The sequence below is a fragment of the Maniola jurtina genome, chromosome 5 (genome assembly GCF_905333055.1).
Source record: "Maniola jurtina chromosome 5, ilManJurt1.1, whole genome shotgun sequence".
Taxonomy (NCBI): domain Eukaryota; kingdom Metazoa; phylum Arthropoda; class Insecta; order Lepidoptera; family Nymphalidae; genus Maniola; species Maniola jurtina.
In genome coordinates, this window is record NC_060033.1 from 5278907 (window position 1) to 5306194 (window position 27288).

The following is a 27288-nucleotide window of genomic DNA, read 5'->3' on the forward strand; positions in this document are numbered from 1 at the left end:
AGGAGTGGGTACGACAATAGTGCAACGGGTGGGGTTTGAACCGCCGACCTTTCGGTTTTCAGTCCGCTCCTATAACTAGTTATAGGAGCGGTAGTTTGTAATATTAGTATGGATTTTAGTCTGGATTACAATAGTTATAGTATGACAACTGCAGCAAAACTGTAGATTTTGGAGTTTCGTCATATGAAAATAAACAAAGTTCTGATACATACACACAAACTCATAAGAAGTTAGATAGATCAAAATATACACCTATTGATTACCTATTATAGTTAAAACACATATTTTAAGTAAGTATAACGATTTTAACGTTATAAATCTATCTGTAATGTGTCGATAACTTACTTAGCAACTTAAAAGATTTAATGCTTGAGAAAAACCAACGTTGCTAAGTCTGGGACCATAGTAAAAGATCTTATCGGAGGTCTATCTAGATATTTCATTTAATCTCTCTGACCTCATTCACGAACATATATTGGTGTTGGCGTACTGCCAGTAGGTAGTATCTACACATGGTTCAATGGACACCTCCAGCTTATAATCATCTAATCTTTGATGTATTTCGAATACAAAATATTTACAGGATGGCTTTGAACTGGAAAATAAAAGCGTTAGTTTAGCTAAAATAAAATTTAGATAAAAGTTCCAGAAGTTAAGTTATATTTAGTTCTTTTATTCATGTTTCATTCATTTAAATCTCTATAGTTTCTTTTATTGCGTGATAGGTTTGTGTTTGATGACAATCTAAATGAGATCTAAGTTAATGGTTTGCCTAGAAAATGCCTATTTACTCTTGCCTTGAAGATATTTAGGCTATGTACGTGGCAGGAAACACTGACGCTGGAAGGGTAGGTATTCCACACCTTAACATTTCACGGCAACACAACATAGGCCAACGTTCACGCTATGCCTAATACGAATTTTTCAGGATTAAGGCACATAAATAAAGGAACTGGATGCAGTTTAAATTCCTGTCAGTCTCACAATTTTTGATGATATGTATTCAAGATTAGATAAACATATTTTTTAAATTATTTTAAACTTTTACCCATTCGTGGTTGCTTAAAGTCTCAGATTTGTATTCACATCACGCGATACATTAGCATTGAGTTAGACTCGTCTAGGTCTATGTAGGTAGGCACCCTGCCTACCTACTGGCAGACCGCCAAGTTCAATATGTCCCGGGAATGAGGTCAAAGCGATTAAATAAACTTTGTATTAACGTAATGTTTGAACGAATTTAATTAGATTGATTTTAACGTGATCTTGCAACAAAATCTCGAGGCTTCGCCCTAGACTGGCAGGCTATTTCGGTATGTGACATGGGCCATGGTGCCAGCGTGATAAATAGTTTTAAATAAATTATTATAATGTTTTTCAATAAGACACGATGAAAAAAATGCAAATAAAACATCTGACTGACGCTAGAGGTCAATAAACGTTGCGTAGATAGGTATTACGGTGTCAAAGGCGCGTCGTATGCGGAGCATTGATCCCAAGTTTTGCTTGCTTTACATTGCGGGTTTGGAAAATACTAAATCACTAAAACTACAAGTAGGTATAAGTAATAAGGCAAATGGTTTTATTGGTAAATTGTGATTGTGTTAGGGTAGTATAATCATAGCACTAAGTTTTTGCTGGCCTTCTACACGCTGTATAGAAGTATGAGTTCCCTATCAAGCAGATACTTACGTCTAGGCATCCCTGAGACTGTAGCTTTGGACGTGCTGTCACTATCATCTGACTCTGAGACTCGTGTCTGAAAACTGGTCTCTGAAACAAAGCATCTCTGTTAGGTCACTTTCTAACTATGCATGGTATGCATGGAAGTGGAGTTGGGTTCGTTTCGATACCGCCTAAAAGAACTGTCAAACTATTGAGCTGAGGAGTATTGAATATCACCACCTCTAGATATTATGGGATGTGGCACCTCTCTGCGAAATGAAGTTTAGGGTGAGGTTTGTTATAAATGGATCGAGTTAAAATATCCATTTATTATAATTAAGCTTTTCGATTTAAATCATGCCCTTGTAAAACAAAATTATTGTGGCTAATTCAGTATGTTCACAACTTCTAAAATAAACGAAATTAATAGGACTGGTTCATTGCTATCCCTTTCGTATTGCTTCCTCCGGAAAAACATAGCGCAAGATTTAAATTAGTCAATTTAGTTTAGTGATTGACAGAATTAGCCAAATTTTGTGCCTATACTACAGTAATCTATGTTTGATCACAAAAAAATCTGATTTCAGTATTTGAGCAAAACAAATACAAAAAGTGCGAAATATGTACAAAAAAACTGCCAATCACTGGCCCCAATAAAAAACCACTACGATCGTTCGATCGTAACAAAGTAATTCGCAACAATGATCAATCAGTTTTTTTTCAGCGACGGAAAATAAGTGAACTAACCAGAGAGTTGTCGTGTAATAGAGGCGGAGATAATCATAAAACGGCTTCAACGTGACTGGTAGATTAGAAAAATCATCGTGCTTTTTATCACTCAGTGAATTACTCCTGAATCTGATTTTAGGGTTCCGTACCCGAAGGATGCCAATGGAACCCTATTAGTAAGCCTCTAGGTCGTAGGTTTTCCTTAAATGGATTGTGTAAAATATTAACGGTGCGGTGTCTTTAAAAACCAAAACCACTCAAACATAAAAGCTAGCCTTATTATTGCTAGGATAGCCATTTCCAATTAAACCCCAACAGTAATTTCATTTCATATTAGGTTGTTGTCTTCATCGTATAATCTTTTAATATTTTATTCAGATCATGTATTTTAAAATAAGCTACCTATCTATCTATCTTATATCATATAACCTTACCTCCAGATTAAATTTTCATAAAGAGTCTTCCCTTTTGTTATTGTTGTCCTAACAGAATAAACATCTTCAATATGGTGGAACGTGAAACAAGCAAAACCAGATGTACTAATCTCATTTTTGTTTTTTAAATATCAGCGAATATTACATTAACTATTTTTTTTTTAAGTTTTTAAAGTTCCAGGCTTTGCAATTATTAGGTGGGGACGTTTTTTTGATGCCTGATATACAATCAATCTCTATGGTTCTATCTCTGGCATCTCTATGGCTTATAACTCTATGTGGATTACCCAGACTTTGTTCGAAAACCCGAAGCTAAACTAAATAGAACAACGGAGTCATTAATTTTATTAAATTAGATCAAGATTGATGGTGATACAGGATGGCTGGTGCGCTCGTGAAATGTGGAGCTAGGAAACTAGCGATAAAATATTATAATGTTATCTTACATTACATGATATAATGTTATGTACTACACGGGTACATCCCACGATTAATTCGATGATTTTATTTGCAGATAGTTCGACCCAGTTGCATGGGTATCATACAATGCATGGCTAAATAAATATGAGTTTGCAGGCATTTATGCCTCAAATGAATGAACGAATTTATGCAAAAATACGTCAAACTGATTTTTTTAAATTCTTTTTAACCCCCGACCCAAAAAGAGGGGTGTTATAAGTTTGACGTGTGTATCTGTGTATCTGTGTATCTGTGTATCTGTGTATCTGTCTGTGGCATCGTAGCGCCTAAACGAATGAACCGATTTTAATTTACTTTTTTTTGTTTGAAAGGTGGCTTGATCGAGAGTGTTCTTAGCTATAATCCAAAAAAATTGGTTCAGCCGTTTAAAAGTTATCAGCTATTTTCTAGTTACTGTAACCTTTATTTGTCGGGGGTGTTATAAATTTTTAATTTACACTTGTTGTTTACTGTATCACATTATAATGATCAAGAATTAAGACTAAGGTGATAGTTTAGAAATCTGTGACCTAGTGTTGAAGACGGTCTATTCGGATGTTCAAGGCTTTGATCTCGGGGCACGCACTTCTGCTCCGCTAATATTGCATTTTATGCAATTGAATATCACTTCATTTAACTGTGAAAGAAAATATCACGAGAAAAACCCGCATGCCCGAGAGTTCTCCATAATATTTTCAAAGGTGTGTGAAGTCTGCTAAACCACACTTGGCTAGCGTGATGAATTATGGGGCAAACCCTGAGAGGAGATCTGTGTTAAGTAGTGAGCGATGGATTTAATGATGACCAAAAAAGTTGAATAAATTAGAAGGGCACGCTTATCTCGTGGCCAATCGAACTTGCGATAGGATAAACGAAACTTTTGGAATTGCTTTTGTTGACAGCTTTATAAAGGCAGGGTGGGTAGGTACATAAAGATTTTATCAATAAATGAGGGCAGTTTACATAATCTGTATGGAAATGAACAAAGCGATAAGCAGACGCTGCCATGAACAGTTATTATCGCCAAGAAAACAAAATACTACAAATCAAACTTTTATAAAATATTCATATTGACTATTCTATTAGCTTTTGTAATTTGATATTCGATACTCTCAACTACTGCACCCACCGTAACTGATGCAGCTGACTCTCTGATTGCTAATGAGGTAAATAAGAACGAAGACATTTGTTTGTTGGTCTGTCCTTCAATCACGTCGTAACGGATTGATGTGAATTTTTGGACAGGTATAGTTAAAGATCTGGAGAGTGACATAAGCTACTTTTTATCCCGGAAAATCAAAGAGTTCTCGAGGGAGTTTTAAACTTAAACCCACGCGGATTTAAACTTAATACCACAATGACTGTGCTCCAAACCTTACAAGTGTTTGTAAAATTCTAACTGTTGAGTTAGAATAATCATTATTAGAAGTTGGAAGCAGTCAAAACATCAATTACTAATTTCGACCACAGAGTTTTCTGTGATTTCGACGGAATAACAACGTAATAGTATGGACAAGTCAAAGCTTTCAAAATTGATTTTGAATTTTTCTTTGAGCCAAGCTCTATTATTCACCATTGAAGGGTTATGAAGGTCAAACAGCAATCGTAAACCTTTTATAAAACACAGTTGCCATAAAATAAAATGTTTTTGCCCCATTTCATGTGCATAAAAATATCACTTTTTGCATGAATATCAAAATTAAAGCAATTGAATGAAAAAATAAATGCCTTGCAAATTCAATTATTGGAAACAAAAGCATGAAATGTAGTATCAAAGTGTTCATATTATGTTTTATTTTAAACTTTGTTTCGTAGCTCATAAGATCTGTTATTATAAAACTGTGCAATAAAAATTTATCCATAGTAGAATTAGTATAAAAAAATAATTCTTGTTTATAGAGAACTAACTACTAGGTGATGCCTGTGACTTCGTCTGCGTGGATTGAGGTTTAAAAATCCCGTGGAACACTATGAATTGCCGAAATAAAAAAGTAGGCTGGAAACTTAGTACAGTTCCATAAAAACGTATAACTGCTACTAATGTATATTTATACATTTAAAAGATTAGGGTACCTCAAAAAAAATGTTGGGTAGGTACCTCGAGTGATCCTTGTCGAATATGTATTTTTTTTAACTATCGTAAGTTTCTTAGGTAGTTTAAAAAAAACGACAGTTTTCGAAATGATGACTCAGAATTTGTAACAACTAGTATGACTACAGAACCCTACAAAATGCGTGTTCTGACACACACTTGACCAGCTTTTAAATTGTAGCACGACGTTTATTTTCCTTGCGTTCCCATGTGATGAGTATATAAAATATAAATTATTTCGTACATTTGTATTTATAATTTATATACATCACTCGTTCGGTAATTATTCCATAAGTGACCTCATTAATTTAATAGGCGATTTAAATTATTCCGTTAAAATATTAAATTAAAAATTTATATTCCTCTCACATTTAAATTGTAAGCTTTCCCAATATATGGAGCGCAGCTCGCAAGCCATTTCTGTTATTGTTAATTTAAATAAAATTTCATAGAGTTACGTTTCACTAGATACGATTATATTTTTGTGTTCATCGCAATTTATTGCATGGCCTTTGCATGACTTGCCCAGGCTTCGAAGTTCGAATGTATTATAGGAATCTTGTTTTTAACCCCCGACCCAAAAAGAGGGGTGTTATAAATTTGACGTGTGTATCTGTGTATCTGTCTGTGGCATCGTAGCTCCTAAGCTAATGAACCGATTTTAATTTAGTTTTTTTGTTTGAAAGGTAGCTTGATCGAGAGTGTTCTTAGCTATAATCCAAGAAAATCGGTTCAGCCGTTTGAAAGTTATCAGCTCTTTTCTAGTTACTGTAACCTTCACTTGTGGCTATTGAACACAATCTCTAAACGATATTAAAATAACAGGTCTATGGATATTGTTGCTATTTCTTTCATAATGTTCTTTGTAGAAATGCTAATTTAATTCAGTTATCGTACATTATCGTACAAAAGAATTAAGTAAATCATCAAATATACCATATAGCCAAGGTTTTATGAAGCTGGTTCAGTATTTTTTAAACACAACAATTTTCTAAAACAAACGGACGATCCTTTTCATCAGGTATTAAAATATGAGTTACTATATAAGGATAAGTGATCATAGCATTATATGAGCCGAGTAGCCATTGATAAGGTACATTTCCTTTGATATATTAAGCCAGGCCGCAAACGGGCGAAATTGATTGCTCTATACAAGCTTCATGCATGACTACTGAGAATTTGTAGATGCACTCCAACTCCAACTCCAATAACTTGGTATTTGATTGAATTAGGCTCAGTGAGGTATACATTGAATAGATGAATACAGGTACCAGTAGGTAAATAAATAAAAACAATTTAAGATTAAAATATAAATATAGCTAAAATACAACATTCTAAGCCTATAATATGAATTCAGAATGATTACTCAAGAAATCTTACATCCTCACTATGGTAGGTATATACCTGTACATACACAACACACGAATATCTTACCCAGTAGTACCAGGATTAAGTAGTTTTGCAATGCAAAAGTCTATTACTTGGTACCCTATATATTATATGAAACTATTTTAGTACCGGGATGACAGATCGTTATCGTTATTAGGTGAGCAATATCCCTACAACATCAGAATTTAGAAGATGAAACCAAAATTTCACATATCGATTTTTATGAAACTTCGCATTTGACGCGATATTATGTTTCATAAAAATCGGTTCCATAAAAGTGACTGAAAAATCCGCCGCAAGATTTGGAAAAAATATACGAAAGCTATCATGCTTAAAAATAACTAAAAATCTGTTTTAGAATGTAAATGTAAAGCCCTTTCATATGATACCCCACTTGGTATAGTTCTCTTACTTTGAAAATTAAAACACATTTTAATTTTTTTTCTGTGATGTAAAGACAAATTCACGATTTTCAGACTTATTCCTTTACTTATGCTATGAGACCTACCTACCTGCCTTTCATGATTCTCGGTCAACGGTGAGACCTATCTACCTGCAAAATTCCATGAATCTAGGTCAACGGGAAGTACCCTATAGGTTTTCTTGACACGGCGGACGGACGGACAGACAGATTGACAACAAAGTGGTTCCGTTCCATTCCCATTTCCGTAAGGGTTCCGTTTTTCCTTCTGAGGTACGGAACCCTAAAAATTGTGCATTGTCTGGGTTGTAATAAAATCCTGGAAATGATGAAAACAGGAAAATGTTTTATCATTTATTCTGATATGCCGAATCAACAACAACACTATCGAATATTTCAGTATAGCAACACTGATATTTGATATAACGTCCACTTCCAGGAGGGATGCAAAGCTTGTACGTGCTATCGACAAAAGGGATCACGTTTCCTTTGAAATATGAAACCCGACCGCAATATTTATTACTGGACCAACCCCGGAGTTGCAGCGGCTGGGTACCTACTCTCCAATTATATGGCATTTGATTGAATTGAGCCCAGGACGCTTTGATGTAGTTTGCTTGAGCTTTGTAAAATAAACTTGCATATTTAGAGGAGACGATTCTAAGACATCGGGTTGATACCTAACAAATCAAATTATTTGTATCAAAAGGTTACCAAACATCCATTACAGACTATAACACCGTATTTTATTATTATAAATGCGAAAATGTGTCTTTACTCCGTACTCCGTAGTACTCTGTACTGATACTTTTTACTTACCAGTATCAAATCTTGGTCTGTTAGGCAGTCTACTTGGCAGGTCTTGGTTCTCCACGTGGTCAAATGTTCTGAATCCAAGCGCAAATTCAGCGTATGGACTAATCTCGAACATTTCTGGACAAAAAGGAAATCCTATCAATATTGCACCTTATTAGATATTTGCAGATCCGATATATTGTCACGGATGACGTACAGATATTATTTTCATGCACTCGGATCGAATGAGTGCGTCGCTCGCTCGCTCGTCAATCGCTCTTACTTGAAAAGTTTCACCCATGGCTCAAAGCTTAAAAACAAGGGTGCAAAAGTTAGGGTCAAAATCGCATCAACAAAGATCATAAAAATTGCTCCAAGCAATAAGGCCGCCTTGGCAAACAATTGTTTTTTCTGTTTTCTTCTTTCCGTGTCGTGTTCCTTTTCATGTGTTTTTGTGTGCAATAAAGTGTTCTATCTATCTATCCATTTATCTATCTATCAATAACTCAAATCAAAGTATAAGCTTGCGAATACAGCGAAATAATAGTGTGTATGATTTCATGGTTACATGTTCGTGCGTCGCGGCACGGCGTCCGCGTCCGTCGTTTGATGTCAATTTTGTTAGCCGCGTCGTGACCGCGACAAAAGACTGCGACGCTCATATATTTGGTCGCGTACGTCGCGTGCATATTCGCTCGAGTGTAGAGAGGGCTTTACAACATATAAACTCAAAACGTAGATCCTCATAAGCTTGTAAAAATATAACTACCCATCTACTTACCTCTTTATTACCACCAGTATGAAATCCACTTACCATTTTTACCGCTCTTCCTCGGGTGGACGGGGGACGTGTATATGCGAGGAGTGTGCGCGTAACGCTCTTTATGTTCCGAATGCGAGGCCACACTCTCGTTGCGAGATTTAACCTCCTCGGCGATGGAGTGACGATATTGGGACGAGTAATTTTGCCTAAATCGAAGGACATAAAATTTTTGTAGGAAGGTAAAGTACAGGCAGGTAAAATATAATTTATTGCTTCAGATACTTTTTACGAGGGAGAATTGAGAAAAAAACTTTTTATGGTTAGATTTTGTATGAATATACCTGTAACGTAAAGGTAGAAGCACTAGATGAAGACCGCAACTTTGTCCGAGTGGATTTAGGTTTTAAAAAATCTCGTGGGAACTCTTTGCTCTCTCGGGAGTCAATCTCCAGATCTTTAACTAAGAAAATCTATGCAAAAAAATCTTTTAGATCCGTGGGTAGGAACTTTTGGAGCGTATTTGAAACATTTAAAGTACCTATCATAGTGATTTTCAAAACATAATATAGCTGACTTCCTATGGTACAATACATTTTTTGTAATAATATAGGTATTATAGGTATTAAAACTAACTTCTTTCCTACTTACTACTATTAATATTATTGTAATTAACTACTTTCCTTTAGCTCACTTAAAAGGTTAACTGAACAAAAACTGAAACCTCGCTGTAAACTTAAGTAGGTACCTATAAGTACGCTGTATGCATGGCGCATCCGTCGTTTTTATCGCGAACTAAAATTGAAAGCGTAATAAATGGAAAACCAAACTTTGCAAAGCGCCGACAACCTTCGGGTTTACCTTTTAAATCGGCTACGGAAAAAGTTTACAGAGAATTAATTTTGATTCAATTTATTTAAGGACAAAGCCACCTTGACTTTTGCATTGTTTGCAATTTATTAACCCCCGACCCAACAAGTGGGGTGTATCTGTGGCATTGTAGCTCCTAAACTAATAAACCGATTTTAATTTAGTTTCTTTTTTTTGAAAAGTGGCTTGATTAAGAGTGTTCTTAGCTATAATCCAAGAAAATCGGTTCAGCCGTTTGAAAGTTATCAGCTCTTTTCTAGTTACTGTAACCTTCAACTGTCGGGGGTGTTATAAATTTTTAATTTACACTTGTCTGTTTAAGAAAATGGTTTAGTAAAATCTTACCTATGTCTTCTAAACAGTATACAAATGAAGGCCAGAAGACAAATGACGAGGAGTATACTACTGCAGATTATCACCAACATGTTCAGGTCGAAAAATTCCGAAGGTGGACCTATTTCCTCTACAAAATAAAAAAGATGTTAAATTCCTAGCTGATGCTTACAACTTCATTCGCGTGTAGAGCTTGTCTATTTTGAAATGACGCGCCCCACTACATAATTTTGTTGACTTAAGGTGCCCACGCACTCGAACTGAACTGCAGCTGAACTGCGCGTCGCGGCAGCGCCCCGCACGATATCCTCTCCAGCCGCGACGCGCGGCAGTGACGCGCTACGCGGTACGCGCGGACGCGCAGTTCAGCTGCAGTTCAGTTCAAGTGCGTGGGCACCTAGATGTGTAAATTGCGGTGGTGGGCGCGTCATTTCAAAATAGACAAGCTCTACCTATGTACGTTTTTAAGTGGTAACATGGGTAGTATCTAGTACGAAAGTTAGACTTTCGTACTAGATACTACCCATGCCTTTATTACTAGTATGAACTAGTCTATGCCCATACACAAATTTCAAACCCCTATTTTCCCCTCTTTGAATTTTCATATCCACGTCATACTAGCTATCTGCATGCTAAACAGCCCGATCCGTTTAATGGATTGAGCTGGGCATTGATAGATCTATCAGTCAGTCAGTCAGCTTTTCCTTTTATATATTTAGATAAGCAATAATATAGAATGGAAGTAATATAGTGGACTGTATAATATCAGTCTGTGTGCAAAAGTCAATAAACTATCGACACTTAGCACCCGCTCTAAGCTTTAATGAAGCGCTCGGGGAATTATTATATTTATCTATAGGACGGCACTTGTTTGATTTTATGGACTTTAATACGTTTTAAAGGGGCTCTCTTATTTTACCGTAATCCTAAAAAAGTTAAAACGCAGTATGTGCAGGATAGAATTGGGGTCGTTAATAATACTGATCCTAATGGCAACTTAATTTTGCAGCACCCGCATCTTTTTCTTATGGTTGTTAAAAGAAAAGGATAGATAAACAAAATTTAATTTAAAACTATACATATAATCTTTGAATTTACATGCTAGTTTTGGGCAAAAGGTTTAGGCTTTATGGAGTAAATTGATCGTGAGTGTTCTTATTTATTCATGTACACATAAAGAACATCGCAAATAGTAAGTACCTACTTTTGAAAGCAATCAACTCAAGTATAAAATGAACACTTTTCTTAAACACGATTTGACTGATTTCTGAGTAATAAATAAATTTATTTCCATTGAATCGCTTCAATCGCTTCGAAATCCGTCCTTCCAATATCTTACTCAGAACTGGAGCACTTAATAAGTCCTCAGCGAACTGAAAGAGCTTGTTTGATTCTGTCGCAGCTTTGAGCACTATGTAGTTAAATAATGCCTGAGCTATTTTAATTTTTCGTAGTATCTAGATTTTATACCATTAACATAATATTATTCAAACTAAACAATTATACATAAAATAATTATAAAACTAACATTTTTCTAGCCTTGTGTCACTAAAACGCTTATTAGTCCATTTTTACACCGAACACTTTTTTTTTATTGCACGACTTTATCACGTCAATCAAGCTAAATTGCAAGTACATCTTAGTCAATTTAGCATAAGGCTGAGACTTATTTAGTCACACGTATCGTTATGTACCTAGTACATATTTAAAACTTAACATAAGTCTTAGAACTAAGAGAATTGGTTCTGTAGTCTAAAGTCATGAGTAATGAATGCCTGAGGAACCTTCAGCTCCTTCAGTTATTTACTCCATCAACAATGATTTTGAATGATCCAGATATTTATGATGCAAATATAAATCATTGTATTAGATGGTAGGCAATATGTGAATCACAGCAGTGGTTTTGGTAAAACAAAACTGACAGCAAAATCTTGTCTTGTATGAATGAATCTTTAATGGACCCCAATGGAGGGTGTGACTTGGAATCAGGTTAAAAATGAATTGTTTACGTTACTGATATGTTCCTTCCATCTACGTTGGTACCTACTTTTCGTAACCAGCGGGATGATTCGCTAACTCAGTTTTCTACGATGAATGATAGCCAGTGAGCTCATTTGACTATTATTTTTAATCCATTGAAGGTTTCTATGTAAAAACAATTTAATATCACTCAGTGAAGCAGCAATGTAGAACCAACCAATATCAAATAGGCTCGGTGGCATTCATCATTGATCATTGAGTTAGCAAATCAGCATGCAGCTACGAAATAAGATTAATATTTCGTCTTTTCGTAACTGTTAATTTATCAAGAATATTGTGGTTGTAGCCTTGTAAACATGTAATCAAATGTCTCATTTTGAAGTCAACTATTGGTTTTGAATTTCCATTAACCAAATCACTGGTAACCTTTACTGTAGTAATTATAACCCCCTGTCAAGTGCAGCTATTATACTCGTTTAAGCTTGTTTACGGATCAAATCATAAGTTAAACCGCGGTTAACTACATGTATTGATTTGATGTTAGATTGGCTCAACTTACAAACAGTTTATAAGTAGGTATGACGGCCGAACCAAAGTTATTAGTTTGGATCACAGAATTCAAAATTTGTATAGAAGAAGCTTGATCTTGGCACCATGCAAATGTTTAGTGAAACATCTATAATACGCGCTATTGTAAAACCAGTCATATTTATGTAGCTTATTAAAGTTTAATTTGCATAACTTTGGATACAATAAGGTGGTTTCGAATTATTTTCGTATGAGCACTTATAAAAAATTTGTGACACTCTTTGCGCCATTTATATAATCTTATTTAATATTTTGTGGTTTGAACTAATTTTAAATCAATTTAATATGTTTATATTCACGAACGATAAGCTTTCGAATTATTTCTATATGAGTAGGTAAGTGGATAAAACTTTGCGACATGCTGTCGCGATATTAAAGACGTGATGTCATTTCTATAACATCATTGGATTCAGTTGTTTGGATTAACTTAAGCCAATTTAATAATATGTCGATCACAGATATCTAGTTTGAGTGAAACAAAGTACTTACGACAAATCTATAATGGGAATATTATAATAATTATTGTCATTAGTAAGTACCGTGAAAGAGAATGTCTCTCAGTATTTGACAGACTCCAATCCGGTCTGTAATGATGAAAGTTTTGATGAGATTTCAAACTGTATCGTGATGAATATTAATGATTTGACCTGGCATTTTCAGTGGTAGGTATTTCCGAAATAATTATTATTGTAATATAGATTGGACTGCGTTCCCTTAGGACCCCCAAGTGGGGCTTAGATTATTTTATAATTAGGCAACCTCTGTAACCTCAGTTATTCCAAAAATGAATTGAAATGAATTATCATACGATACCACTTAGAAACCTTTCATCCATCGTTATTAAGTAAAGAGCGGGAGGGATAAAGGTTTCTATAAGTTATAGGTTGTACGAAAGGCTGATTCGTATAAGAAATAACTTACAATCTAATTAGGTTTCCTTTCACTTTGCTTACCTCCGTCCAAAGTTTTAGTAGCATACGTGTAAACAGTTGAAGCGGTGCCTGCATCATTGCTGGCCGTGACTCTCAGTTGATACCAACTGCCCGGTACTAGAGAGCCAACAGCGTACGATGCTGGGATGGAGCGGAGTGGAGGTGCTTGGTAGTGACTGTCTATGTAGCCCCATCCTAGACTGATATCCATTGCCTGTCAGAAAAATTAAATAAATTATAACCGTCTCAATCTTTCTGGGCTCTGGAAAGTCATCTTATACCTATGATTTGCTAGAGCCCAGAATCTGTTGTACTGGTACGAGTAGTACAGCATATTCCTGGGCTCTAGCAAGTCATATGATGTATCATGTAATATGTAATCATCCTAAAACGGATATAATACACCTAATGTTCAGATTTGTCACGTGATTCTCCAGAGCCCAAAAATATTTGTGACGATTGTACCTTATTACACAATTGGGCCCTTTCACGCAATACTCTCTTTAACTCACAATAACTTAAGTTTTATGTTATGAGTTAGCGGGCTGTTTAAAATTTATTGGAATATTTTTATCTTTAAAATTATTAAAGAAAATGTTTCAAATGAGTTTTGTACTTATCTAAATAGTGTGACGTTGGGGGTCGGTCAGTGGTGAAGAGATTAAAGAAACACCCCAAAGTCAACACAAGAATTTATTTAGTAGTAAGTAGGGTCGTAGGTTTTCGCGGTTGTCACTACAGTCTCTAAGGCTTGCAGTAGGCGGTACTTCCTTGCTGTGCCGTGCGGTGACGTCCCGGAGATAGCGGGACCCGGCAAGATGGTCTTCGGTGAAATGGAACGCGCGCTGGTTGGTGCTCGGTGGCAGGCCGCCGGCCAGGTGCGGAGAGGTTCGTGGCACCAGAAGAGGGTGCCGCGAGGTGCGCCTGGAGGTTCGTGACACCAGGAGAGGGTGCCACGAGTAAGCGTGCCTGGCGTAGACCAAAGGAGCACAAAGAACTTCGAGGGGTACCGGGAATCTTGAGGGTCACAGTGAAACCCGTATAACGGGTTTACAAGATCACTGGAGTAGTTGGTAGTGCAGGTAAAGGGATATTGTGTTCCTGTATTCCCAACAGGAACACGTTACCTTTAGATATGTTCACTGCGACGCGTCTGACGTGAAAAAACGATTCGAGCGTCACCCTAACCATTCCTGCGCACGCGCCGCGCGGCAGAGGTGCCCTCCTGCTTCAAGCGGCTGCACGGGACAACTCGTCTAAGACGCAGTGGTGGCGGGTAACATTGTCCGTCAGTATTGTGTCATGCTTTGAATTATTTATTTAAAAAATTTAACGCCTTCACAACGTTACATATCCCCCTCGCCTGGCGAAGAATTTTATCCCTATCGGATAAAATTCGCTAAGGCCTGAAAACGCTCGTACTTATACACTGTCATAATCACCATTCATACTCTTACATACATCACGCATTCAATAAAAGCAACAGTAATTATTCATGTAACTACTGACGCATCCTTATATATTGAGTTTATGGTTGTACAGAAACCAATAACTCTCGTACGAACTTAGCCACAAGATGGTAAATCAACACGAGGGACTGAAAGTTAAATAAGTATAATTCGTAGCCTAAGTTAAGTTGAATATATATTAACAGTAATTATATATATTATGATATGAATTTAAGTTAGATTTTGCCAATGCAATAAATATTTTTGAGTGAAGTTAAGTTAAACTTTATAGTGAGAAGATACAGGTTTAAGATCTTTTATATGCCATGTACCTAACTTATTTCCTGACATATCCTCTAAAATATAAACAAGTGGCGAACGTTTTTCTATGACGCGACACTTTGTATATTTAGGTGCCAACTTTTTGCTAAAAAACTTATCTTTGTCAGATAAAACATAAGTTTTCTTAAAGACAACGTCTCCTACTTCAAATTCGAAAGGTTTTCTACGCAAATTATAGTTTGACGTATTTTTTGCATGTGCGTGATATAAGGCTTTTTGAACTGGCACTGGGGCACTGGCCCCACGTTGGGCGCCAGTGTGACGTTGGGGGTCGGTCAGTGGTGAAGAGATTAAAGAAACACCCCAAAGTCAACACAAGAATTTATTTAGTAGTAAGTAGGGTCGTAGGTTTTCGCGGTTGTCACTACAGTCTCTAAGGCTTGCAGTAGGCGGTACTTCCTTGCTGTGCCGTGCGGTGACGTCCCGGAGATAGCGGGACCCGGCAAGATGGTCTTCGGTGAAATGGAACGCGCGCTGGTTGGTGCTCGGTGGCAGGCCGCCGGCCAGGTGCGGAGAGGTTCGTGGCACCAGAAGAGGGTGCCGCGAGGTGCGCCTGGAGGTTCGTGACACCAGGAGAGGGTGCCACGAGTAAGCGTGCCTGGCGTAGACCAAAGGAGCACAAAGAACTTCGAGGGGTACCGGGAATCTTGAGGGTCACAGTGAAACCCGTATAACGGGTTTACAAGATCACTGGAGTAGTTGGTAGTGCAGGTAAAGGGATATTGTGTTCCTGTATTCCCAACAGGAACACGTTACCTTTAGATATGTTCACTGCGACGCGTCTGACGTGAAAAAACGATTCGAGCGTCACCCTAACCATTCCTGCGCACGCGCCGCGCGGCAGAGGTGCCCTCCTGCTTCAAGCGGCTGCACGGGACAACTCGTCTAAGACGCAGGGGTGGCGGGTAACATTGTCCGTCAGTATTGTGTCATGCTTTGAATTATTTATTTAAAAAAATGTAACGCCTTCACAACGTTACAATAGATGGAGCAGGATTTTGCACTCATAACATGTTCTATAATTGTATAGACTACAATTTACTGTGAATGCAATATTTTGTATATGTATATTTTGATAGCTGATCTAGATTCTATATCTGTGTATCTACCTAGCTACTTAATGTATGAAAAACAAAGCTCTGTTATTTTCTATTAGCATAAATGCGAACGAAACTGTTACGGCACATGTACACAAAGCAATGGAAGTCCAATAAAATACAATATCCGTCCAATAAATAGCTTATCTAGCCGCTTACCGCCAAATTTTCCGCGCGGTGCCAGAAACTGCTGCCAAGAAGGCGGTATTCGACGTCCCATTTGGTGACGTCACAGCCTCCGTCATCCCACCCGCTCAGTTGTATGTAGATGTGGGATGCGTTGCTCCAGAGCCAGTCGGTTGTTGGTGGTGATACCGGTGCTATTAGGCACAGGAAGTATTTATGTGGATGACAAACTTTATTGGAGTGTAGTTCTAAACTATCAAGTTTACTCAAAATCTCTCTACAGAAAAAGAGACAGGAAGAGAAAGAGAGAGGCAGAAAGAAAGAAAGAGAAACAGGAAATGATGGAGACAGAGAGGCGGTAAGGGCGAGAGTAAGGGGCCGGAAGAGAGAGAGAGGAAGAGAAATTGAGAGAGAGAGGCGAGAGAGAGAGAGAGAGGGGGGGGGGCAGGAAGAGAGAGACAGATAAATCCGTATCCAGCTTTTTCCAGGATGACAGAGATGACTAAGTTATGAGATGAGTCGACTTTTATCTAAATAAAAAATATGGTGCTACTAATGGTAGTATGTACTTTAGTAGATTCGCTGCTATCGCAGACTCGCATTATACAGGCCTAGCTAAGCTACTTATAAAATATAATATTCTGAGAGAAGGAATTAAAGTTTTATTTGGAATACTGAGACGTTTTCATTTGATAAAGTCAAAAGGTTCAGTAGATTGTAGATTGGATATTCTGGCATTTATGTTTTTTGAGTGTCTGAGACTAGTACATATACATACAGTGTGTTTTTTTTTTTTAACTTGGACAGTATGGGGAAATCTGAAACCATAGAAGATACAGGGAAAGCGTCTTAGGAACCATTTGCTCTTTTTTTATGAAAACAATTTTGGTGGAGGCAATTTTTTGGTCAAGCGTGAGTTGTCTATAAAAATCAATGAATTTGACAAGATTTTTTTTAACGCTGATCGACTCAGTTTCATGTAAGGATCATTTAATTGTATCGAAAGAAAAAAATCAGGACAGCAGAAGTTTCCCTGTATCTTCTATGGTTTCAGATTTCCCCATACTGTCCAAGTTAAAAAACACACTGTATAGATACGTAAGTAGTGAAATACCTAATATTATAAGCATCTTACCTCCTCCTAAAGTCGTAACATCAATATGTGCTGGTACTGAAGTTCCAATACTGTCAGTGGCAGTTACTCGTATAGAGTACTTGGTGCCACATTTGAGCCCAGCGAGTGCATGCTGCTGTATTCCCGGCAACCTGGTCTCTCTGGCCATTGGCCAGGCTTCTTGCCAGGGACCATCTTCTTCCCTCCAGGTTAGATTGTAAACTATTAAAATCAAACACTTTTTATATTAACCCCCGACAAAAAAAGAGGGGAGTTATAAGTTTGACGTGTGTATCTGTGTATCTGTCTGTGGCATCGTAGCTCCTAAACTAATAAACCGATTTTAATTTAGTTTTTTTTTTGTTTGAAAGGTGGCTTGATCGAAATTGATCTTAGCTATAATCCAAGAAAATCGGATCAGCCGTTTGAAAGTTATCAGCTCTTTTCTAGTTACTGTAACCTCCACTTGTCGGGGGTGTTATAAACTTTTAATTTACGCTTGTTTCATTCATCTTTTGGTGGAATAACAACCATCACACAAAATGATGTGATAAAAGTTACTAGGTAAGTAGGTACTACAAACTTTACTAAGTATAAAAAATACGAAAAAATTATCTACTGGATGGTGCCCACAAGATCGTCCGCGTAGGTTTAGGTTTTAGAAAAATTCGGTATCAAAAGTAGCCTAATGCCCTTTTCCGGGACGTAACTTTGTACCAAACTTCGTCAAAATCGATTCAGCGGATAGGTTGTGAAAAACCAACATATAGACACACTTTATAATATTAGTAGGTATGGAAGTATGGCTATAGATTAAATACATGAACTATACCTACGGGGAATTTGTTTTGTATAAAGTGCAATACACATCGACATACCTACTTAAGTTATAAAGAAATCCATAAAAAGCTTAATTACTTTTCTGCATTAACGGCTCACTTAATGATCCCATATTCCTTTGATTTATTATCAAGGCTTACTTCGTACCCTTCGACCACAATGCAATCCTCGTGTGAAGAGGCCCTTAGCTGTTGAGGGTCTGCTAAGGGTTGAACCACTTTGGTAGAACTTTGCCTGAATAAACTACTTGTAAAAGTCTCAGCCTATCTCAAAGACTCGAGCATTGTTCTTACCTATTCATACTGATTGTATAGCATAAATATCTTTTTGTCTGGGTTGAATAAATAATAATCTAAGTACAACAAAGATAATCGGATGGGCTTAGATCATATAGGTTCAACTTCCACTGGACTGAAAAATTGTTACTACACCAACTCGAAAATTATGGTTATGAACATATTTCTCCTTCAATATTATAATATCTAGTCAATATTGTTCAACAGTGTGCTTATTTGCTGGATTATCAAAATAATTGTTTGATAACGCCGCAACAGATTAACGGATATAATATGTTTAGTTAAACAAGTGTAAATTAAAAATTTATAACACCTCCCACAAACGAAGGTTCCAGTAACTAGAAAAGAGCTGATAACTTTCAAACAGCTGAACCGATTTTCTTGGATTATAGCTAAGAACACTCTCGATCAAGCCACCTTTCAAATAAAAAAAACTAAATTAAAATCGGTTCATTAGTTTAGGCGCTACGGTGCCACAGACAGACACACACACAAGTCAAACTTATAACACCCCTTTTTTGGGTCGGGGGTTAAAAAGTGGAGAATGACTTTTTATCTCGGAAAATCAAAGAGATCCCAGAATTTTTAAGAATCGATGTTATGGGCATTATATTCTAATGGCGGTATATGTAGTAACACGAATATTTGTTTGGTATGTTTTACATTATTGCTGGATTTTAATAAACAAAAATACCTATTCACGCAATAATAGCGTGAATAACTCGTCTCTACTAAGATACAAAGTTTAAGCTTGAATCGAAGTATGTATAGTTGAAGCTAGAAAGAAGTATGTATGCTCGCAACATACCTACCTGGTCTTTTATCATACAATAGAGGCATTGAATAACCTGTATGATTCAATGCCTTATTAGTTTTCAATGAACCAAGCGCAAAGTATTAGGTATAAGGTAATCAAGTATCCAGGTCAAATAGTCACTCACCGATGCCGTATCCCATTGTGTCATTGGCAGTCCTTATTTCATCCCATTCAACTACAATGGAATCCTTGTATGGGGTCGCTCTAAGTGATGGTGGGTCTGGTAAAGGCAGTACCTTCACGGAGTAGACGACTGAGTCAGATCCGTATAAATTCTTTGCTAGACATGTGTAGTTCCCGCTGAGAGATTGATCGATACCTGGGAAGAACAAATTTTATACGCATGGGAAGAAACTGAAAATAAGCACTATACGAACTTTTATTCAGATAAAAAAAATTCAAAAGAAAAATAAAACCGACTTCAAAAACCAAAAACACTAAAAAGTAGAAAATAATTTTTGTTTAGCTACACATGCAATGTACCTAGGTATGAAGTCGAGCGAGCATATTAAAACAAAATTAGAAATCCAAGAGTGAAGCTCGCCCGACTTCATACCTAGATACATTACATGTGTAGCTAAACAAAAATTATTTTCTACTTTTTGGTGTTTTTGGTTTTTGAAGTCGGTTTTATTTTTCTTTTTAAAATTTTTTATTTCACAATTTTTAGTGGCCCCACTGTACTATGTTATACTACTATAATATGCTATGCCCAGTTAAAACCCTACTGTTTACTAAGCTATTACAGTGATCGCGAGCAATTTGCTCTTATCCATTGAGGAGTTCTGTTCTCCATCTCCGAAGATATTCATCAGATCTTCACCAAATTTATATGGGACCACCTGCACAGTATACCCTTTCAAACAAAAAAAAAATTTTCCAAAAAAAATAAAAAAAAAAATAAAAAAAAAAGATCCCGACGAATTGAGAACCTCCTCCTTTTTTGGAAGTCGGTTAAAAAGCATTTTGTTCACGGCTTCAGCTTCGTTCGTTTTCGTCAGGATTTAGAGAAGTTATCTTAAATAGAATAGATTAGGATAGATTTTTATTTAAATAAACTCTTACAAGTGCTTTTGAATCGTCAAAATAATTTACCACTGGTTCGGTTATTTTCTATGGCTTTTTTAAAGATCACTAATTCTCAAAATTCTTTCTTAGTCTCTAATTTTACATTAATTTAAATGAATCCATATGCTGAATTTCAAGTTTCTAGATCTAGTGTTTTGAGATGTAAATTAGAACAATACCTACTATGCGTAGGTATGCTATGTATTGCAATGTAGCGACTGCACTAATTTCATGATTGGATGAACCGATTGGCTTCAGAACTAATCGGTTAATCCGTTACGTAATTCGCAACTTGAGTGTGTAAACCAGTCAATGCACTTCGTCTCTGTAAAGAAATGATAAGTTCCTGTGGATTTAGGTTGACGGTCCTCAAAAAAAAGTTGCTAGTTTTGGGTAAGGTCTGACGAAATCACAAACACAATCTTTATGATAAATTATTATACTTTTATTTCATATTTAAATTTATTAACTTTTACATTTGTCAAATAAATGTTGTTCCTCTTACGTTAGTATATTTTCGAATGTCGTCGTTTTAAAACCACCCTTACAAGTAACCTCTCCACGTTTATTAGCCACTCCCCTTTTTATCTTATCGTTATCGGCCAATCCAAATTGTACAATGAATAAACTTAGTGACTAATATACAAATCATCAAGCTCGTTTAACAAATCATCTAAGTAATAAAGATGTTTTCATCTTATATATTGATTACAAATATTATCCTTTATTATGCTACAATTCATCAACTAAAAACTATAAGAATTTTATATACAGTACGTTTATCGATCAGATGTTGAACAACTTCAGCCAATCAATGACGCCTTCTAATATGATGTTATGATTTGTTATGATTTGAGTGGCGCGAACTATCTAATCGGTAACTTCTACACGTTTATAGATAATTAATATGGGCCAAGCTTACAGCTCGGCCATCCTGTTTTAAGCGAGTCTCATCGCTTTAAAAAAAAAATTAAAACTTAAGTAACATGTAAACTTCACAACCAAAATGACAAAGATTTAGTTCAACAAAACAAAAAAAAAAATTAAGATAGTAATTAATTAAATTAATATTCTTGCTAACCTTAACTAGAAGGAATATACAGTTTTATTGATACATTGGTATTGATTATGATTGCAACTTAATTTTAGAGCACTCGCAGCAACCCTTTCCATCCGATATAATTAGAAAATAGCAGATAAACTCAATTCAATTCCAAATTATTTACCCTCGCAACTTTACCTGCCAGTCTACAGCAGCACTCAAATTTAGCCTTTAATCTAAAATTCATTTTTCTGTTCTCTTCCGCTAATATTAAAATAAAAAGATGCAGACACTCTAAATTTATAAATAATTTTTCAAAAATCATAAAGATATCAAAAATTGCGAGACCAGTAGCAACTAAAGGAGGCCTCCATTTAATCAAAGAAGGTAGGTACATGCATAAAGTCCGAAGTATCAATTATAACTCACAAGCCAATATTTTACAGGAACACTCAATAGAGATTTGGGGATGAGCATGTAAAACTAATTACTAAAAACTACTTTAAAGGGTTTCAAGTATCTCAAAATAAATTGTTAAAAGTTCTGTTCCAACTAGACTCTCCTTCCCACTAAAGAATTATATAAGAAAACTGATGAACTATATTATATAAGTCAATTATACAAATTCAAAATATGTCTATTTGTTAGGAAAATACTATTAAAGTCCGTACATACACGCATCACTTTAAAGCTAAATCTCATAAATATGGTACACAAAACGAACATACCTATTATGCTACAATTACATAAAGCTAGGACTAATTATGGTATGTAAACTACCTAGCTCTACTACATAATGTACTTGCCGAAACTCATACTGGAGGAAAAATCTTTTACAAAGTTTAAAGTTTAATCAAACAGTGTCAAACACCATAGATATCTTAGCTAGATGTAGGTATAGTTTGTTAACGAATATAACGTGTTTTGACTTTTTATATTATTGTATAGTCACCATACCTTTAAAGATTATGTTTTCTTCTATATTTATATTTAGAATCGGGAGCGATTCTTAATATGAATATGTGTAAGTGAACTTCTTGTCCTTTTGATAAAATAAACTCTCTAAACTTAAAGTTAATCGCCGCCAGTTCTCGATTTAAATCACAAAACATTTTCATACACTTTCAACGCAATAGTTTTACGCACATATTTTCTTCTTCCCTTCTTATTGGAAAATCGCGGATTCAGAGCCTTGGCGCGTCTCTCTTCTACCGGGATACATATATTCGTAAATTCGTGCCGTGTAATAATAGTCGCATTACTGCTATAAAAGGGGTAATCGAGAATCGTGTGTTTCTATTTATGTGTGTGTATATGCCTACTGACTCGCATGTGAATATTGTGGAGTTTAATGAATGCTTAGGTGAGCTTGTAGCTATGATAGATATGTGCGGCATTGAGTCTGTATACATGTTAGGTGATTTTAATGCGCATCTTGGCGAGCTATTCGGTAGGGAGCTATTAAATTTTTGCTCAGACCAACATTGGATATGCGCTGATGTTGCCAAGCTTGGACGGGACAGCGATACCTACACCTTTGTTAGTGATGCGCATGGGTGTCGGCGATGGCTCGATCATTGTTTGGTGACGGAGGCAGCTTGGATATCGATTAGGGATGTCAAGGTGCGCTATGATGTGTTCTGGTCGGATCATTTTCCCCTGGAGATAAGTTGTAATTTTGGTGTAACAAGAATTAAGTCCGTTTACAATACGGTTGTGAGGCACACAATGGTATCCGATCAGAACAGTAACATTGGAATCAAGTGGGGGGAAAAAACCCAGGTTGACATGTACACCGAAATGTGTTCTAGTTTACTGAAGAAAGTAGATTTTCCCAGCGAGCTAAGTATATGTTGTGACAAAATGTGTACAGATGAAACTCATAGGTTAGTTATTGACGAGCTGTACCAAAGAATTGTTCAGGTGCTACAGAAGGCAGCAATCGCGAGCAATCAGCCTGGAAGGGTCAGCAAAGGTAGACGGGTAGCGGGATGGAACAGGTATGTCAAAGAAACTCATAGGGAAGCTCGTGAGAAATTTCTGATTTGGAAACAACATGGTATGCCTTTGAGGGGTAAAATGTATAACGATATGAGGGAAAGTAGGAGTAAATTCAAAAATAAGTTAAAATTTTGTCAAAATCATAAAGAGCAGCTACAGATGGACGCGTTAGCAGAGAAACATAAGCAGAAGAATTTTAATAAATTTTGGAAGGAAACAAGAAAATTGAATCCTAGTGGTGGCCTCCCCGTGAGCGTTGAAGGTGAGACGAATGCAGGGCGCATAGCTAATTTATTTAAAGAACATTTTAGAGTATGCTCTACCCAAACTCGGGCGTCGCTGTCTCGGGGATGTACACAAGTTTTGAACTCTTCTCTCTCGTTCAGTGCAAAAGAGGTGAAGAGTGTCATAAAGAACTTATCGAGGGGAAAGTCGCCGGGGCACGATGGGCTGAGTGTGGAGCACCTTATATACGCGGGACATCACATCTATCGTGTACTTGCCATGCTTTATACGTTCTGCATTCGTCACTCCTATCTTCCAGAAGACTTAATGGAAAGCGTAGTGGTTCCTGTAGTTAAGAATAAAACAGGCGATATTTCAGATAAAAGTAACTATAGACCTATATCGCTAGCTGCGATATTAGGAAAAGTGTTTGATGGTCTGCTAGATCGTCAACTTAGTGAATATGTCGAGCTAAATGATGCACAATTTGGCTTTAGACAAAATCTGTCCACGGAAAGTGCTATACTGGCACTCAAGCAGACCGTCAAATACTACACGGACAGGAAAACACCTGTGTACGCTGCCTTTCTTGACCTTTCCAAGGCGTTTGATCTAGTCTGCTATGATAAGCTCTGGGAGAAGCTTCGGAGCTTAAATGTGCCGTCAGAGATAGTAAGCATTTTAAAATATTGGTACAGCTCTCAAAAAAACAAGGTGAGGTGGGCTAATTCTTACTCAGAGTCGTATCGTCTAGAGTGTGGCGTTAGGCAAGGCGGTTTAACATCTCCTACTTTGTTTAACATATACATAAACCAGCTGATTGATGAGCTCAGCGGAACTGGAATCGGCTGCTCTATTGATGGAACTATGATCAATAATCTAAGCTATGCAGACGATATGGTATTGCTGAGTCCATCAATTAGCGCACTCAGAAAGCTCCTCAAGATATGCGAGACCTATGCTGCGTCACATGGACTCGTATACAATGTGAAGAAGAGTGAGCTCCTGATATTTAAGAGCAAGGGAAACACTGTGGTCGATGTCCCACCCGTAACCCTTAACGGAGTTGCACTTAAGAGAGTGACTGAGTTTAAATATTTGGGGCACATTGTGACAGACGATATGTCTGATGTTAGAGACATTGAGAGGGAGCGTAGGGCGTTGGCGGTCCGATGCAATACTCTAGCCCGCAGGTTTGCACGGTGTAATAGGGAGGTAAAGCTTACTTTATTTAAAGCGTACTGCCAAACATTTTACACGTGCAGCCTGTGGGTGACGTATACCCATAGGGCCTACAGCGACCTACGTGTGCAGTACAACAATGGGTTCAGGGTACTGATGGGGCTGCCGCGCTGGTGCAGTGCATCACAGATGTTCGCAGAGGCTCATACAGACGACTTTTACGCAATCATGAGAAAAAGAGCTGCATCTGTGATGAGCAGAGTGCGCGGGAGCTCCAACAGTATTTTGAACACATTGGCTGCAAAGTGGGAAAACCCCTTTATGAAGCACTGGGTGTACATACATATGAACACCCAGTGGTCTCGAAGCTACATGAACTGAGCCTAATTTGACAATTAATAATAATGTAATTTAGTTTAGTTGAATTTAATTTGATTTAATTTATTTTAATTTGATTTAATTTGGTCTGATTTGATTTAATTTAATTTAATCTGGTTTGATTTAATTTAATCTGATTTCATTTGACTTGATTTGATTTAATTTAATTTAATTTAATCACTAACATAGTTCATAAGACCCTGTTACTAACACTATATGGATGAATGGAATAGTCCGAAATAAATGTTTATTATTATTATTATTATTATTATATATGATTGTCCTTATTTCCCTCCAGATCCAAATTTTTAATGACCCTTATCCTAGGGTCCTTTCCCTCCAGATCCAAATTTTTAATGACCCTTATCCTAGGGTCCACCTCCTTCCTCCTATAGGACTTTTTGTCCATAGCCCGTAACCTCGGGGCTTTTCCATCCGTTCCTTCCTTGGGACTTTGTGTCCCTGACCCATACCTAGTTTTGGGTCTTCCTTCCCCTCATTTGTTCATTTCCAACATCCTTGGATCCTGCAAACATAAAACACTTTGAGTAGACCGTTCATTTAATTTTGTTTCATAAGCATCCATCATAATACAATCCGACCTAAGAGAAGTAATTTTACTTGGTAACCTAGAAAACCTATTATCATTATTATAATTTAGTTTTCTCCAGTTCCGTACCCCTCGAAGGGTGCCTACGAGACCCTATTTTCTAAACCTCTGCTCTCCGTCCGTCTGTCCGTCTGCACGTGCGTCACGGCCCGAACCGCGAACGGCGTATCGTGAACCGTGATAGATAGAGAGTTGAAAGGAACGTGATTACGGATGTATGAAAATCCTATGCCTGGTTGCTTCCAATTCAAACTTTTTCTTTTAATGCAGATTACGCTTCCCATATTTCTTACAATTACCTATTGTTTTTTTTTTTTTTCTAGCAAAATCCACATTCTGAAGTACTAATGGACAATGTTAAACAAACGCCAGGGTACAGTAGTTGCGTCACTTGTGCCTCTTAACCATATAATATCTACATGCAAAAAGAATCTTTGATTTATAATTTCACATGATACTTATATATTTTATTTTAGCCATAATATGCACCATATGGCGTACTTTGTCGTTTCGAGTAACATAAGCAGAACTACCAAATTCGACCCTGGGAACGACACAGTCGCGACTCGCCGCCGAATGATACCTATTAGTTTATCATTAATTCCTTTTCATAGAGAAAAGCGATATCAACATAATAGCAGGAAAAAAATTGAAATAAATATTCCGTTCGATACATCTCTATTCTCTACGACATCAAGATCTCTATCACAAGCTGATCGATCATAAAGATTAGAAGAAAGTAGGTACCTTATACATTATTTTATATGTTAACCGTAATGACCCGCATCTGTTCGATTTCCCTTTATTCGTTTCGTAAAAGATTCATCCTCGTACGTCCATCATCATCATCATCGTCATCTACATCGTCATCATCATAAGGTCACTGTTGAACATAAACCTTCCCTAGTAAGCACCACACGTACTGTCCTCAGCCTTCCTCATTCAACCCCTGGTTCCTATTGATACAAACCACTAAACCCCCCCCCATCAAATGTGTACCTATCTACATCCATCCATCATACCCAAATGCCGTGCTGGTTGATGTGATGAGCGACAAAGTGTTAACCTCTTCAATACGTCATGGAACTGTAGGAATAGCCATGGAAGACCTCCAAACCGAACGTTGATATTTTGTGTAAGTGGTCCCACGAGTCAAAAAAAAATATTCTTGTCCATAAAGGAACAAGCCACGATATAGATTCTTCTATCGGAACTTAAATATTCCAATCACTGCATGTATTCCAACTAATCAGTT

At 36.9% G+C, this 27288-nt stretch overlaps 1 protein-coding gene across 5 annotated transcripts in view; it reads right to left on the reverse strand.

The window, feature by feature from the left end:
* LOC123865117 (Down syndrome cell adhesion molecule-like protein Dscam2) overlaps nucleotides 1–27288 on the reverse strand; it is an 80725-nt gene that overhangs the window by 2821 nt on the left and 50616 nt on the right. For all 5 annotated transcript variants that reach the window (XR_006795906.1, XR_006795904.1, XR_006795907.1 and 2 more), the window contains 8 exons: nucleotides 19652–19846; nucleotides 17596–17796; nucleotides 16494–16654; nucleotides 13469–13661; nucleotides 9960–10077; nucleotides 8799–8953; nucleotides 8009–8122; nucleotides 1693–1773 (listed from right to left, as the gene is read on the reverse strand). Coding sequence is in view for 1 of the 5 variants with exons in the window: in XM_045905967.1 (XP_045761923.1) it covers nucleotides 1693–1773; nucleotides 8009–8122; nucleotides 8799–8953; nucleotides 9960–10077; nucleotides 13469–13661; nucleotides 16494–16654; nucleotides 17596–17796; nucleotides 19652–19846 (1218 nt within the window). In the remaining 4 variants the exon portion in view is untranslated. The remainder of the gene's footprint in view (nucleotides 1–1692; nucleotides 1774–8008; nucleotides 8123–8798; nucleotides 8954–9959; nucleotides 10078–13468; nucleotides 13662–16493; nucleotides 16655–17595; nucleotides 17797–19651; nucleotides 19847–27288) is intronic.